The sequence below is a fragment of the Drosophila yakuba genome, chromosome 2R (assembly GCF_016746365.2).
Source record: "Drosophila yakuba strain Tai18E2 chromosome 2R, Prin_Dyak_Tai18E2_2.1, whole genome shotgun sequence".
Lineage (NCBI taxonomy): Eukaryota > Metazoa > Arthropoda > Insecta > Diptera > Drosophilidae > Drosophila > Drosophila yakuba.
Genome location: NC_052528.2, coordinates 8,936,074 through 8,952,685, shown reverse-complemented (window position 1 = coordinate 8,952,685; position 16,612 = coordinate 8,936,074). Strand labels below are relative to the sequence as shown.

The following is a 16,612-nucleotide window of genomic DNA, read 5'->3' as shown; positions in this document are numbered from 1 at the left end:
CAGTTTGCCACTCTAATTGGAGTTGGGTTTTAGTGTATTCAGTAGAAGTGGGCGGCGAAGAAAGTGGCCGAATGCAATTAAGTCGTTGCAGACAGCTGAAAAAAGGAGCAAGTTGACTAGATTCGAGCAAAGGCTGGGTTTCAAATTGAATTTATTGGGCAGATATTGTCATGGAATGCGATTGCAGCTCATGTAGCTGCCACGTCTGAATAGTGATACACAGAGTAGTGTGGCTATCAAGAGAGTGAGTGTTAATTGAATCGAAGCCAATAAATTAACTGAAATTATATGAACTATTTGATAAGCTAAGTTACTTAGGGATGTTACCTACAGTAATGGAATAAACTGTCCCTTGTTTACTTGCCTCGAATCTTTTATCAGGGGAATAAAGAGTAGAGAGATGCCTTGAGTCTTCCACAACCCTCTATCCTCAACTTGTTACATCCACAAACAGTTTAAAAATAAACAGCATCTAGTCTCTGTCCCTCTGCCACTCCTACAAAATGCAGAGACAACCAAAACTAGACCCAATAAATCTTTGTTTGGACAAATCCAAAAAGCATGAAAGCCTTTCGCCCGACTTGCCACACACAACATACGGATATAACCAGATGTAGTTCCAGACTGACTGCTCCGAAACCCCCTTCCAAGGCCATTAAGCCCCTGCTCCGGACTCCAAAAACACCAAGCATGCATTTTACTGCCTTTTGTCCGACTCCGGCAAACTTTCCGGACGGAGAGGAGCTCAGCCGGGCACTTTATCATTTCAATGGCCACCAGCGGACACTGCAATGTTTACTTTTCATTTTATTTAGTCTGTCCCCGGATTCCGCCGCTGATGTGTACCACCCCATATTGTTCACTTGGCCGTCCATCCAATTGTTGAGCGGTTCGTCTATGCAAATATTTTTATTTGTCCAATGGTTATGGGTGTCCAGCAAGGACAGCCCCAAAAAAAAACTGCTGAAAATTCTCTAGATTTCACTTATTAAATGGTATACTTGCTTGCTAATATGAAAAAACCATCAACTCCTCACTAGAACTCAGACTTAGACTGGAATATATTTTATATAGATCTGAGTCTAAGCTGTATTTCTGTTAACTACTTTGCAGAATAGCCAATTATTAAGGATCGTACATTTTCAAATTCGACTTAGCCTGCGAATTTTAACTAAAACCAGCACCGCTGACAGCTGCTCATTTTTCATTGCTGAAAAAGGGTAATGTTCAGTATTATATTTCGCACAGTCTGCAGCTTTTCTCTGGCTTAGTTTTCCTTCACCATCACCCGGGAAATTCACGAGCCGTAGTCATCAGCTTAATCAAGTTCTTCAAGTAGTTCATGTTCCCGGGGGAGTTAATTACCCGAGTATTTAGCATATAATTATGGAGTTCACCTGTTTTCATCATCGCCTGTCCGTGCCTTGTTCTCCATCCAATCCCCCCCAGAAATGGTCCCTTGAGGGCAGGACAAACTTGATGCCCCGCCCATTGGCAATTCAATTTTCCTTTACGACCGAACAACAACAGCAACAGGGGGAAAACTGTTGGAAAAAGTAATCATCGTTGCAATTGTTTCACATTTTTCACATTCTGCCTCAGAGGGGAAGATGAATGCCGGCTTTGATGATGACGACTGAGGTGAGATGGGAGTCCTTTTTGGCCGCCCACAACTACTCATCTTGGGATGCCTGTAGACGACATTTTCCCACTTTTCCCAATTTTCTTTTCTTATGACTAATGGCAAGCCTGCGGAATCGAATTGTGGCTCTCCATTGGAGAGTCAGCGAGCTTAAAGAGTTACAAAACTGAAGCCAACCCTTAGTCAACTCATTTTCCTGGCGTTCTCTGTATTTTAATAATACACCCAAGCGCAATCACTTCAAAAAAGGCGGAAAGCTCGAAAAAAGGAACTTGAAAAGCCAGAAAATTATAAGGATGGAGTTGTGGTCCTGCGGACATCGTTTGCGAAAACAAAAGCGAAATTGTCAACTGCTGGAATATGGGAATGGGAAACGCATGTCAAAATTTGCGTGGGTTTCAAGTTTTACAGGACGAATTTAATACATTTTATTGACGTTCTAGGAGGGATGAATTCTCAATTACAGATTTCAAGGCTGCTGGATTTTGGCTAATAATAATGCCTAAGGCTAATCTAACTGTTGGGTTTAAACAAAATGTGTATCAGTCATGTAATGATCGCACTAGAACTAGTATTATTTGTCAAATAATTTGAGATCACAATAATTGTAAACATACAAGCCCTTTAAAAATGAAGTTTGGCAAGACTCTTGATAATCTCATGGTACCCGAGTGGCGGCATCAGTACATGAACTACAATGTAACTCGGAAATATTTTCCAATCCTTAATCCAGACTTAACATTCAATCTCATTTCTCAAGGAGCTAAAGCAGTTGATACGGAATGCCGTGAGCAATGCGCCCAGTGGAGCTCGGCCAAGTAATGATAGTGTTATCGGTTACTACAGGGACTTCGAGGAACTCTTCTTTACCACCTGCAGAGGTGAATTGACCAAAGTTAATGACTTTTTTGCCCACAAGCAGGCGGAAGCGCATCGCAAGCTAGCCACCCTCAATTACCAACTAGACCGTCGTCGAGCACAGCAGGATCCTCGGGGATCGTCGATATCCAGGGGCTCAGCTTCGTCAAGGACTCGCCAGACGGAGGACAAACGCAAGATGCCGTCCATCAAGAAGCTTCGTCTGGCCATGAGCGAGTTTTATCTGAGGTATGAGTCCCTAACGTCCCTGTTCCTTACAATCCCTTCATTCCCTTCTTTGTAACTTGAATTAAAAGAATGCTAAAGTAGTAACCCCCAGCCTGATAATGTTGCAGAACTATCAGACATTGAACATGACAGCCTTTCGCAAAATCTGCAAGAAGTACGACAAGAATCTGAAATCAGAGGCTGGCTTTAGCTGGTACGAGAGATTCGTTCTAAAGTCGACTTTTGCCATGACCTTGCAATTGGACCGAATGATTACGGACACGGAGGACCTATACACGGAATACTTGGCCAATGGAGACAGATCCAAGGCCATGGCCAAGCTTCGAGTGCCGCCATTGGGCCACCGAACTCCACCGGTTCATGTCTTCAGCGCCGGGCTCTTTCTCGGCCTCTTCTTGGTGGGAGCTGTTATGTGTATTATATCATGTATGTAGATCCTATACATTTGCCTAGCTTTGCGGATTCTGTTTTATTAACAGACTTTCTCCCTTCCTGTAGATTTCTCCTTAAACTTGAGTCCAGAGCTTCGCTACACCTTTGTCAGTCTGTTTAGAGGGCCCATTTCGGGTGTGACTTTCGGCTTCTGTCTGGCTATTAATATTAAAGTGTACGAGAACGTGGGCGTCAACCACGTTTTAATCTTCGAAGTGGAGCGCAGGAGTGCCTTGGGAGCCATGGGGTCCTTGGAAATAGCCAGTTTCTTTGGCTACATGAGCACTCTCAGCATTCTGCTCTACTTGCTCCACAAGGAGTTCTTTATTGCGGATCCGAACTTCATACCGCTGGTCCAGCTGGCCGTTGTAGTTGTGCTCTTCGTGAACCCCGTTCCCATCCTTTTCTACTCAGCCAGGATGTGGCTACTGACCGTCATGGGACGCGTCCTTTTGTCCCCCTTCTTCTTTGTGAACTTCGCGGACTTCTGGGTGGCGGATCAGTGGACCTCCCTGGTGGTCAGCATCGTGGACCACTATTACCTGGTCCGGTTCTATGTGCGATACTTCCTGGATCGGAGTGATGCCTTCGAGTTTGAACCGGACTACGCGGTGGCAGTCATCAAATGTTTGCCTGCGTGGTTCAGGTTCGCTCAGAGTCTTCGAAGATTCAGGGACAGTGAGTCCAAGTCCACGGATTATCTGATCAACGCCTTAAAGTACTTTTTATCCATAGGGGAAGTGATATTTGCAACAATACAAATGCAAACAATTAGTACGTGGGTTAACTCTGATTACTCGATTGCTCGAAATAATCTCATAACTCGTTAAAAAAAACCTTAGCCCAATATACTGAACTATTTGAGAGCCCCTGGACTTGGGCTTATATAACAATATGCATTGTTTCGTCAATTTACTCTGTGTTCTGGGATTTGCTAATGGACTTTGGTTTATTTAGAGTGTGGAAGGGTGAGAACCTATTTCTACGCGACAACTTGGTTTATCCCAGGGTAAAACCTTGAACCTTAAAAATTGATTTAAAATTAATCAATACAAACACATTTATTCTACAGTGGCTGTACTACTTTGTGATCGTGGAAAATACCCTGCTTCGGTTCGTTTGGATCTTGGAGTTTGTCCTGGTCTATCAGGATGTGTTAGCACCGTACAATGGAAAATCGTTGATTTGCTTCAGCGAGATAGTGAGGCGATTTTTCTGGAACTTCCTGCGCCTGGAGAACGAGCATTTGTATAATTGCGGGCAATTCAGAGCCACACGGGACATCTTCATAACGAGGCTGGATCCGCAAGAGGAAAGATTTCTGCAGAGTGTAATGGATAAAACGGAAGATTTGGCAAGGGAAAGAAGAGATAAAAAGTACTTTTAAGGTGCCATCCATATTCCGGTGCTACCCTTTCCTAATAATATTAAAGTATTATTTGCTGAACAACTTAAATTGGGTTTTATGAAATTAAAGCTGATTGCAGAAACGTCCAAAATTCCCTTCCTTTGAATGCCTGTTGCACTGCCAACATTTCGTTTCCACTTTCGTTTCTCACTTTCCTCCTCACCGCTTCGATTGCCAACAATTGACAGTCAATGAAGCGTTTACCCCAGACCTAAGCAGAAGTTGCCAGGACTTTGGGCACCCGTCCAACTCTGGGCACGCAAATTGAATAAAATTAATCTCACATTTACGAAATTAAAACCACAAATGGAATTATAAATTCAGAACAGAGGGACCGACCATGTGGAAAAAACCAAGCCCGCAGGACAACAAAAGTTAAGCCAGACGAGGCTGAGGACAACAAGGACTTGACAATTTGCCAGTGAAGAGTGAAGAGTGGTCACAGCCAGGACGAGTGCACTTGGTAGGGGAGAGAGAGGACATGCTGGATCCTGGGATCCTGGGGGATTGCCTCTTGTTCATGGTCACGCATAAATGCATGCGAATTAGAGAGCCACAGGAACACACGCACGTGGGCGGATTTATCCAATTCAGGGGTAGACGTGGGACCCAACATCGTGCATGTGAGTTTCCTCCCCCTTGGAAGACCTCTCCCGTCTTCAGGGGTTACTTTCGAGCCAATTCCAGAAGCAAAGCTCGGTTACAACTGCTACAAATACAATACATACGGCTGGCATGTCTGCCAAAGCAATTTGCAGTTATAAATGGTGGGAGTTGTGCACACCGGCTTAAATCGCCATCAGCTGTTGCTAAAGTACGGAGAATATGTCGGGATATTGGGGCATAAATTCAAGTGCTTTATGGCTGTGGGGTATGTCCTCTAGTTATTTTAATTATGTGCGTCGGTGCAACATGTTGCTCCAGCCAGGAGGTTGTCCCCAAAAAATCACAGTCGGTGCTTCGAGGAGCTGAAAACCTGCGAAGTGCCGTGAAATTGGAATTCCCCAAGAGCAAACCAGCCACCCTCTGTGCGGAATAAAAAAGCAGTCAGTAGCAGCTGCCGTTGCTGAAATGCTTTTGAATTTTGCATTGCCGAAATTCCAGCAAGGACTGCCGCTAATGGTGCACGCAGAGAAAGAAAGTCCTTATTTGCTGGGCTGAATAAAAGCTGCTAGAGTGTTGAATACTATCTTAAATAAATGTAGGATTTCAGTTCATTCGCAAGAGGACTTTTATAGCAGTGCACACAGCTTTCAGCACCTGGAAAAGTGCTTGACTTTCTACAGTTTTCGTGTGGGTGTACCACTCTCGGGGTTGCTATTTTGTCACCGTTCCGGGTGGCTGGCGGGATCCCCAACTCCCTAACTGGGTCTAGGTCGCCAGACCGCAGACAGCATAAACATCGCCCTGGAGGGTCGATGCCACGGCGGGCAAGCGAAAGTTTTGCGGCGCAACTTTAAGAGAAGCGCTGCAGTCGCCTGATTGCGTTGCCTACCACAAACTAGGCGCAAGGACGACCATAAAAATGCTGTGTAATTTATTTGTCTGCCAGGACGAGCAGCAGCGAACGCAAAACATTTCCGCAGCACATTTAAATTTCATAGTCAGTGAAAGTCATCAACGCTTTGGGGTTCGGGTTCCAGTTAAACGACCACGTCGGAGGACGGGAAAGTGGGGACGGGGCGCCACACAAAAGCTTCCGCTTCCTGTCTGCATCTGCGAGGATTTCCCCGAGGGTTGCAAACACGACGCTCCAAAGGAAAGCCCCAAAGGAACAGGCCGGAGTCAAAACCGAAGACCTCCCCACAGACATTGGGCAAATAAAGTTTTCTAATTTTGCCATCTTCTTGCTTTGAATTTTTCTGAGAGCTCTTGCGGAGTTCCCCCTCTGGCAGAGATTTTCCTCTCTTTAAACTTGTAGCACGCCAATTGTGTTTGCCTTTCTCGAGTTTTCCTGCCCGTTTCCCGATGACATCTGCTGGGGCGGAACCCCAAAAAAATGGAAACCCAATCCAGAGCCCAACTGCCTGTAATTTCCGGCAAACAAACCAATAAATCATATTAAACTCGCTAGGAATCCTAGTAAAGCGCAGAAAGAAATGCCTGCCGGATGTCTTATGGCGCTCTAAGCTAAATTCAAAGGAAATCTCTGACATTGGATATGCAGTGTTTTGGCTGGCACTGGGGGAGGTATTCTGAATCGATGGGGAGTTTCGGATACGTAAAAGAATTAACCACCGCTTAGTGGAGTTTTTGGAATTTGTCTAGTTCATTTGAATTTTTGCTAAGACAAAACACAACTCTAAATTAAATTGTGGGCAAGCCCGGAATCTTATTAATAGTAAAAACCATAAATTTAGTAGTAGAATGCTTTTTTTCTAACACCAAAAAATTTAGAATCGTTTCCAGTTCTGATATATTTAAAGGTTTGAAGTTGTATTATTTCATACTTTTAAAAAGCCCGCAATGGTTTGAGTACGTGCTAACAATTTGACCCAACACACAAGCTGCTAGCGATAAAAAGCTCGCTGCTACAAGAGACCAATGCAGCTGCTCCCCGCTAGATGGCTCTGTATGTAAGGCGAAACTGGGTGTCACAATTATTTGACACCAGTATAGGTGTAAGATGTAAAATGTAGAATGTAAGTATAACTCGACTTATTTCGTTGCATACTTCTTAGCATTAATAAAAATCAACGCGGTGGGAAATTAAAAGAATGTTCTAAAAATATATAACACACAAAGGTGGTAGCAAACCTTTCAATTGCACAGTTTTAAGCACTTGCCAAAAAATGTTAATATATTTGGTTGCGAATTTGCGATATTTAAAAGATGCTCATGCAATAAACTTACCGATTCACCATCTCATTGCCGTTTTCCAGCGATTGGGCCAATTGCTGTGGCGTTTGCTGCTGCTGCTGCTGCTCCTGCTGATTCTTATCCTGGTTCAGACTGGATCCCGGAGTCCTCAGTCCGCCGACTCCCAGAACCGAGCCGCCGATGAGAGTCGACGAGGCGCCCACTCCGCCCACTCCTCCCACTCCGCCGCTGCAGCCAACGCCGATGGATTTGGTCTGCTTGGCCTGCTGCTTGAAGCGACTCAAGGCGAAGAACAAGGCGAGCACGGCTTTCAGGCGACCGGCGCAGATGTCGTTGGTGGTGATGTTCTCCAAGCCGCCGACCGACTGGCTTCGCAGCACATGCAGACACGAGTTGACGTTGTCGAACTGAAACAGGGATTGAACAGCGGAATGCAAATGAAATCAAGGCTCGGGAATGGCGCACACTTAAAGGTACTTAACTACGCGATGATTCATGGGCGAATCTCTTTGGGCCGCCTAATATAAATGTAAATCCTCGAGCCGCTTTTATCGCCGGGCGCCTGCAAGTCGTGATTTTGACATGACTCCCAAATGAGGCGCCCCCCGAAAAACACAGATGTACAAATGCGTTCTTTATGGCTAATTTGCCCAGGCGTCTTTAACTGCTTCACGCACACGACCTGGCCAGAAAAACCTCTCGTCTCAAACCGAAGCCGAACGAAACAAAAACTGACATTAAGATAAAGTGTTCAGGCATCAACTCCCCCCTCAGCACCGTTTTCCATTTGTCAACACCAGAAAAAACACAAAAGACAGGTCGCACGACTTCGAGATACTATGACTTGGAATTAGAATGAGTTGAGGTTAAATCTTCGAATTTTAAAAGTACTCAGGCTGCATAGAATTCTATGTAAATTAAATTGAGTGAAGGCCATTTATTCTATTGATTTTTAACCATATTTTCATATTCATTTTGTATTAAAAAGGAAAGGTTTCCAGATCTTTAAAATTACTCGTTGATCAGCTACCCAAATCGCCACTCTGCTGAGCGACCAAATCTGGGAGGGAGATTGGGCAGAACAATGTCGACGCTTCGGGTTTTCAAAAAACTTCACAAATTTGTCTTTTCCGTATCGCAGAGCACGATATTTCATATTTTTTCCCAGCTTTGTCACAGTGGTTGCAACAAATTAAAAGACACAAAAAGCATACATATAGTTAAATAGAACTGAGAGGCAAATGTCGAAAATCAAACTTGACAACTGACATGACGGCAGACAAATGACAAACGTCTGCTGGCTGTGTGCACTCAATTTGCTGGTCGAGAAGCCGAGAAGTCGGAAGGTCGAGAAGTCGATGCATCCGACGGTCCAAAGTTATCTATATCCAGTTGACAGTGGGGCTGGGCGGACGAACTTTAAAAGGCTGCCAAAACTTATATGGCAAACTTTGTAATAACTTTGTGAGAGGCAAAATGGCAGCAACTTTTCGCCCAATGACTTTGGCAAACAATTGAAAAGCTCCAATCGCAGATAAGTTCAAGTTCAATGCCGCGCCATTATGCGTATCTACGAGATACTTTCCACTCGACTCCTCTTCCCCACCGCCTGTCAGCATTAATATTTGGCCAAAGTGTTCTCGCTAGCTCGCAGTTGCTCAATTTCTTGCATTATAAATTGAGACAATAAATTTACATTAATTTCAGCTTTCCTTTCTTTGTTCAGGGAAAACGGGGCCACTGCTGGAAAGCAGAGAGCTCCTACCTACGTTCTATCAATTTGTATCTGTTGCTCGTTATCGATTGGGGCTTCTAATGATAGATAAGTTCTGTCGAATGCCGCATTAACTTCTGTAGTTGCCGACGAAAGTTTTCCTGTCTTTCAAACAAACTGCAATTATTATGAAGTTGCACTAATTGGTCAGAGTTAAAACTTTAGTTTTGAAAGTTACTAATGGCCCAAAGAAATTGTCCAGATTTCCTGGCTAGACTTTTGTTAAATCATTACGTGTAATATTGAACCGAAATTAAATACTAAGGGGAAACGACAAGCGAGTTCTAACATAAATTGCTCTTTGCTTAAGCCGTAATAATAAAATGATTTGGTTACTGTTGCTGCACTTCTACATTGTAAAAGCCATGGTAACATCGAATGAAACAAACCATTTGAACGTGTAACGCATTTTCCGCACCTGCATTTCCCCGCGTTTAATCAAACTGTCTAAGTGCGATTGAGCCAACAGATCGGACCATTTGTTACGGCCCCGTTAATGGGGAACTCCTCCATTAGCTCGCCTTGACAACATCATTTCTCTCCGCGAGCCCCGGTTTTTACAGCCGTTCCGAGGGGCAAGTACTATCGTTCGATCAATCACGCGCCGCGTTGACAGCTGCAAGTGTCAAACAGAGCGGTGCACTTATTTACTATGCTCCACAATGAACACCGCCCACAGAAGCCACAAAGCTACAGTAGCCCAGCGCACACAGAGAGAAATAAGCACCCCATATTAGTGTTAATGATAACCTCTCAGAATACTTACAATTTTTGACGTACTTAGCGCCAATCATTATCTATAACTTACTTGATCCTGCATTTTAAGTAAGGCATTTCAAAAGTTTTCCGGTTTTAATTATAATTTTCAGACCTTGAGATGCTTAGTTTCATGTTTTTAATACCGAAAAGAAGGATCCGGTTTCGGAAGCATTTCTTCCTGAGCTGAGCAACCTTATCCGTTTCCGAAGTGTAGATACCCGTGACTCAACAGGGTCACAGAGCACGAGTGTCTGTGGCACAGTTAAGACCCATTGAATCGCGTAGCTGGCGCAGGCAAAGTGCATTGAAACCCCGACTTACGTAATATGCAGCAAAAGTCAAACAAACCACAATAGATGGGCGGTGGCAGGAGGGGCCGAAGTGCAAAAAGATGCGGCAGCTGCTGCCTCTCCAAAGAAGACGGCGAACCGCAACTTGAATGCAACGAAATCGCGAAACCGATACGATACTCCTACTCCAGCAAAGTCTGACGCAGCCACAGAGCAAGGAGCTTCCCCCTCAATCGGATACCCACTTACAAACGGGTTGAACTACGAAATATTGAGAAACGCAAGGCAAACTCACTGCCTTTCCCCAAAAATGAAAAATAAATGCAAATAATATTGTTCACATTGAAGCTGTCAATTGCACTGGGAAGCGAGTCCTCTCAATGACCCTTCCTCCAAATGGGTAAACAGTGGTTTACAGTGTATTTGATAGCTTTTAAGAGTAAGCTTGATAAGGATTTAGTAGTTGAAGGATTCCATATGACATAATATAATATATATATTTGATGCTTCTTAGAAAATATCGAATTCAATTACCTTTAACATTTAATGCGAAAATTAATAAGTGCTTCTGGAACATATCAAAGTATTCCATTGCCTTGCGAAATTTCCTTCATTTTCCACATCGTTTGAGCGCACTGTAGCGATATGATGGGACTTTTCAACTCTGTGCCTGGTGCGCGATCGAAAATGAAGACAACAAACTGGCCAAGTGACGCTTATTGTCACAGGATGCAGTGTCATTAAAGCCGAAAAAGGGTGGCGACTGGACGGGGTGTTCCAAGGAAGGGACGAGAAAGGACGGAGGACGAGGAAGGACGAGGTCCTGAGGCAGAAGCTGCAGCAGCCATTATTGACATTCTTCGATTTTTCTATCTTTGTGTTTGTGTGCCAAGCGCAGAGAATTTCTGAATTGCACTCGATGCATTGTGTTGGAGCTGGTGTTGTTGTTGGTGTTCTTGCTGTAGTTGGTGTTGCTGGCCATGGCCAGTGAGTCTGTATTTAAGTCCTTTTGCCTTCCCCCTTTCCGCTCCCCGCAGCCTCACTCATTTAATGCGAATTTATCGCAGAATGCGGAGCGCATCTCCTTTGCCGGTTCGAGGCTCCGCCAAAGGATTAAGAGTGGTCAACAAAGACGACGTAAATGAAAAGGCAAACGGACCAGAATCGAATGCTCTGCGGCCATGGAAAGTCCTTTGTTAATGGCGCTAAAGAGTGGCCCGCCCAACAGGACATCATGTCGTCCCACTGAAGTCAACTCATGAGTCCGTTCCGTGTGTCACTTCATTTAAAATACCATATGTACATTTCGTTTGATTTATACACACTTTAAAGCCGATAGCTATAAATCAACGTAGGCGTCTGCTCCTCTTCCCCAAAGCCCGCGGCCAAGCCCCTTTTTTAATTAACCGCCGGCCAAAGGAATTATAAAAAAAAATGCGAAATATATGTGTTTTCGTCTGCGATTTCGGCTACAAAAACAATATGGAAATTCACTAAATCTGTGAATCTGTCAGGTGGGAGAACCAAAAATTGAATTGTTGCAACGAGTAATTGCTCGGCAAATTGTTAATTTTACCAACACTGCAACGTGAGTGCATGCATATACCTTTTCATGGTGGAATTAAATTTAAGCTCAAATACAAAAAAGGGTAATCGGTTAATTTATTTTAAATTCAGTCGGTTTGAGCAATAAGTACATTTCATCTTCTTAAAGTTTTTAGGTACTTGCAACTGGGTTCGAGATTCCCTTTGATGAGACAAAGCTCCCCCAAACCAATTAACAACTAATTAAAAGCTCAGACACACACTTCACATACACTTTCCAGCCGAGAAAGATCCTCGAGCAGCTGAGTAGACTCCTTGGCATTCGGAAATCAATAACCAAAATCCACACAAATTCTTCGAATCACTCAGAATGAGAAAATTCCTGGGCAATGATAAGCAGACAGACAATTGCATTCAGACACCCTCTCGATTGGGAATTCGAGAATTTGGGAATTCGAAGTGTGGAGTGTGGAGGGCAGCGCAAAATGGCAAAACAATTTCAATAATTTCAAGTGTCCTTCGTGGCAGGACAGCAGTCACTCAGCAGTCGCACTCACAAGGGTTCGATACGAGATTTGGCGATTTGGGACAATTGTCGCCAAAGTCACGACTTCCAACGATAAGGGGCTATAAGGAATTGCGAAATAAAATAAAAAATAAAAATCAAATGAAATTGTTCCGGGGCGGCTAAGAAGTAGAGCCCGCTAAGACTGAACTGTAAATTCAATTTACGAATGACTGCAAGTGCAACACGCGTACTGCACAAGCGATTTGGCTTTTTTTTGGCTGCCTGAGATGGCCAAAGGCCAAAGCAAAGTGCAATTTGATTGAAGTGAAGAAATGTAATTGAAATTGCCGGACATATGTGTTTGCCGGAGACAGGAGACGGCGTAGAAAGAGCCGGGCATTCGTAGTAGCGTAGATGGCGTAGATGGAGCCAGTTTAATTTGGCAAGTGCAGTCGAGTGAAAGTTGAATGCAGCGGAGGGCTTTGAACCTTTAAGTTCGGAAATGTTTGTTCTTTATGTCAAGTATCCACACTTGAGCCATTTATTTCTTACTCATGAGCTGTGACGTTATGCAAAGTAGTTAAGCACACACAACAACCTGAGGCATTCTCAAATGAAGTTTAAAGTTTTAAGTTCCCTTGAAATGAACAACTTTCCTATGCGTTTTTTTAAAGTTATATCCTTTTAGTGCGCCCTTAATGTTCTATAATTGCTTCCTACTTACTCCAACAAAGTTTCACAATATGCTAAGATTTGTCTTACTAAATAAGAGAGGGGAAGTGTAAACGGAACCAAGTGTAGTTGAACTTACTGCTTCCTGCCAAACGAAGTGGTCCCGGGAAACTTAATACCTGTTCATATCAATAAAGTTAATAAGAAACTTGTATGGTTTTCTAAAGACTCGACGCTGGAGACCTCCCACTGGAATTGCGCAACGCAAACTCCGTCACATCCGCAGCTTCCTTCCCACTCCGATAAATTTCCCAGCAGCCACATCGTTACTTTGCTCTGTGTTGAAATATTTAGTAAGATTTCAGCGCATTCACAGCAATTGTAGCAACTTTTCAGCCAGCAACGAAATCACTTTCAGGGCTTCTCTTCACAAGGAAATCCACCCACTCCCCAAAAATCGTTCCTATAGCGACCTTTGGCAAAGTGCGTGTGCTCCGGCGCATTAAATTGATTGCGATAAAAATATTTCCAGGATGAGGCGCGGCCAATTCGAGTTTAAGTTCCCCCGCCCACGCCCACACACTCGTCTCTCTGGAATTTTCTTTCTTTTCCCCATGAAACTGTAGCAAAGGAAAATGAAATTATCGATAAAGCCAGGACAGGAGCTTAAAAGGCGTCTTAATAAAACTGCAGCCATGGGTGGCCATGGGTGGCCATGGTGGCCCCGGAAATGCCAGAAGGACAAAAGAACTGGGAAGGAGACTGGGCCAGAACTAGTAGGAAAGCACACACGGTCACAATTTAAATATGCATTATGATTATTTACTGCCAGCACAACTTAAATAGAAATACAGTGGGAAAATAAAAATAAAACGTGCATAAAGAGACGAGGGTCTCAACTCGAGATGATGATAAGCCGGGGGCTTTGGGTGGGGAAATGGGGAAAGTATAAGCAGGCAAATTGCGCACGCAAGCCCCTCAATTTCCTCCGCTGGATTCGAACGTCTGTTCCCGTATTCCGTATTTTGTGTCCCGTATCCCGGATGCCGGATCCCTGGGCCAAGGCTCCCCCACCTTCCTCGCCGAGATTAGCCTGGGAGATATGGTATGCTAAGGTGCCGCTCCACTCCACCCCACCTCCCGCTCCACTTGGGGCGGCCTTCAATAGGCGTCCGAAGAAGAAAGTGCAGCGCAGGCTAAGAGCATTCGCTGCGAACGTGTTTCCACGTTGCACTTACGCAAATCGGAGGCGCTTTCCTCCTCACGAGGACATCTGTTTGTGTACACCTTTTGCCAAGCAATCAGTTTACCAAAGAATTCATTTTCTGATACCTTCAGCTATGGGTAAGCCACAAGAACACGTACTTTTAGGCTCCTTAGCTGATGTACTTTATCCATGGATTTTTCTCAGTGCTGTTAGCGCGTTCTGCTGCATTCGCCATTGGCACACAATTGGGTGAGTTTTCCTTCTTTTGGTGTTTTGTTTTCTGGGCTGTCGGGTCGCAACACCATCTTGGCCTTAGCTACGCCTTAAGTTATGCTCTGCGAGTATCGCCTGCCACCTCGACCTCCCCCACTTTTGCCACCCAACAGCCAGCATCAACCAGTCAACAGCCAACAGCCAACCGCCAACAACCAACAGCCAACAAGCAACATCCAACGGATAACAGCCAACACGGATGCCGCTCTAAGCTGTTTTCATTTTTATCCTTCGCGTTGCGATGCGAGTGTTTAGATTGCGAGAAATTGCAAGTTGCGTCAAAATATTTGCCCGGCTGACACGGAATGCAAGCTAATCATTTGGGGGGAACTGTAAGCTGGATTCTGGGCAAAACATGGCAAAGGCAATCAATTGGCTGCGATGCGTTGCCAAGGATCAAAAGCACCAATTTGTAAAATTAATTACAAATATGAATATGCGTTCAGAATTTGTTTCATGCACGGCTGCATCGATTGGAAAATAAAGGAAATATTGAAATATTTGCCCAGGTCGCAGCAGTTTCAAACTTACTAATTGGTTGGCGTAATCAGTTAGCACAAAATATGCCCATAAATATGCATGAAACAGCAAACAAAATCAAATAATTAATAACCCGTCATTTGTGTTGCCGCTGACTTTCCACGCCCAAAAAGAGTGGATGGCAAACATTTGAAGCTTAAATTTCATTTGGGCCAGCTCGGCATCAGCAGCCTATGCAATTTGCATTGTTTGCACAATCGTCAAAGATTCGTTTGTTTTACAAATTTACAGATATAAAATCAATACAAACAGCGTGTCGGTGAAACGTCATTAAGCCCACTCACCTGCAGCGAAACACAAAATGTTGAATGTGGCCAAAAGTGTTAAGCTTTAAAGCGAGAATATTTTCATGCTGCCAAACAATGACAATGGAAAAATATGGATTGTTCTGAAAGTGTGAGCTTTTTTCATATCGATGATAAATCGTGACAGCCATTGAAATAAAAAGAGGTTACGTTGACAAATCAAACATGATTGCTTCATATTTTTTGAGCTTCATTACGGACGAGTTGATGGGCATACACTTTAAAATGACTTTTTCAAACTAATAAGCCTAAAATGTATCTGTTCCTGTAGTTCAGCGCGAAAAAAGAAACTCACGAGGAGTGGATATCAGTCAAAAACATGCATTTCCGAGTTGTATCGTCGTTTGTATCCCCGTTTTTTGCTAAATCGCATGTAATACATTCTGGTCCTATTCAAAATATATTCTATTGAAATATGCGGAATATATATTACCAAATACATTTTTCTTCTCTTTTACTGCAATGCATTTTTCAATTACTCCTTTACTCCTTTACTAGTTTTCCCGCTGCATACATTTTATTTCGACATTTCGCCTGCTTGGTTCCTCTTTTTATACGAAGAGAGAGACTCATAAGTTTACGTTCGATTTTGGCGTTTGTAGTAAAACGAAATTGATATTTTATGGCCATGCTCATCTGGCCAAAAGGGGAAAAGGGGGGCAAAAGCGGGAAAAATGGCGTACAGCATACGATTTCAAAGTTTATGGCGCGTGTATCTGTTAGATACGTTCCTATACTTTTTCTGCGTTATTTACATGAATACTTTGTGCGGAGATTTGAGTTTGAGCGTTTTTTCTCTTTTTTTATAGTTATTTATGAATGGGGCATTGTTTGAGCCGCATACGAAAAGCACGCCAAACTCAATCGACACATGGCCAACTGCAAAGCGCGTTTAGATGCAGGAGCTTTGATTTAAAGCCCTGTGCAGTTTGCACATGGATTTGCCTTTTGCAGTTGATTTTTTTATTTGAAGTAGCATTACCGGTTATTTAATTAGTAAAAGGAACATCAGGGCTTACAGCTGTAAAAAACCGTTTAACAAATATATTTTTTCAGCTTTCTGTTGTTTGTTTAAGGGAACCAATTCGTTTACATAGACAGAATGTCAATGTCAATCAAATAAAATATTTATCTAGGCACCATTTTTAACATCATTTAAATCTAAATAAATGACAAGAAATATTTCTGACTTTTAAGCTTCTTATAAAGTTTTAGATTTTGGCTAAGCATTTTTGCACATTTTGACCAATATTTTATATATTCGGTAAATTGCCTAGAAGATAGCTGCAAGTCTCCGGATATCTCCAAGTATCTGAATACTTTTTAGAAG

The 16,612-nt window shown here is 43.4% G+C and overlaps 2 protein-coding genes across 9 annotated transcripts in view; one reads left to right on the top strand and one right to left on the bottom strand.

Annotated features, from left to right (window-relative positions):
- The window catches only part of LOC6529772 (protein sickie), a 169,403-nt gene that overhangs the window by 63,547 nt on the left and 89,244 nt on the right, over window positions 1–16,612 (bottom strand). For all 7 annotated transcript variants that reach the window (XM_015196934.2, XM_015196940.2, XM_039373006.2 and 4 more), the window contains one exon: window positions 7,443–7,816. In XM_015196934.2, coding sequence (XP_015052420.1) covers window positions 7,443–7,816 — 374 coding nt within the window. The remainder of the gene's footprint in view (window positions 1–7,442; window positions 7,817–16,612) is intronic.
- LOC6529773 (xenotropic and polytropic retrovirus receptor 1 homolog) lies at window positions 2,135–4,637 on the top strand. 2 transcript variants are annotated; one of them, XM_039373008.2, is made up of 7 exons: window positions 2,135–2,341; window positions 2,403–2,749; window positions 2,841–3,175; window positions 3,248–3,859; window positions 3,917–3,955; window positions 4,024–4,190; window positions 4,254–4,637. In XM_039373008.2, the coding sequence occupies exons 1-7, from the start codon at window positions 2,273–2,275 to the stop codon at window positions 4,566–4,568; spliced, it is 1,884 nt and encodes a 627-aa protein (XP_039228942.1). In that variant the 5' UTR covers window positions 2,135–2,272; the 3' UTR covers window positions 4,569–4,637. The 2 variants fall into 2 exon arrangements, with proteins under 2 accessions (XP_039228942.1, XP_002090757.2); XM_002090721.3 differs by having other exon boundaries at window positions 3,248–3,955.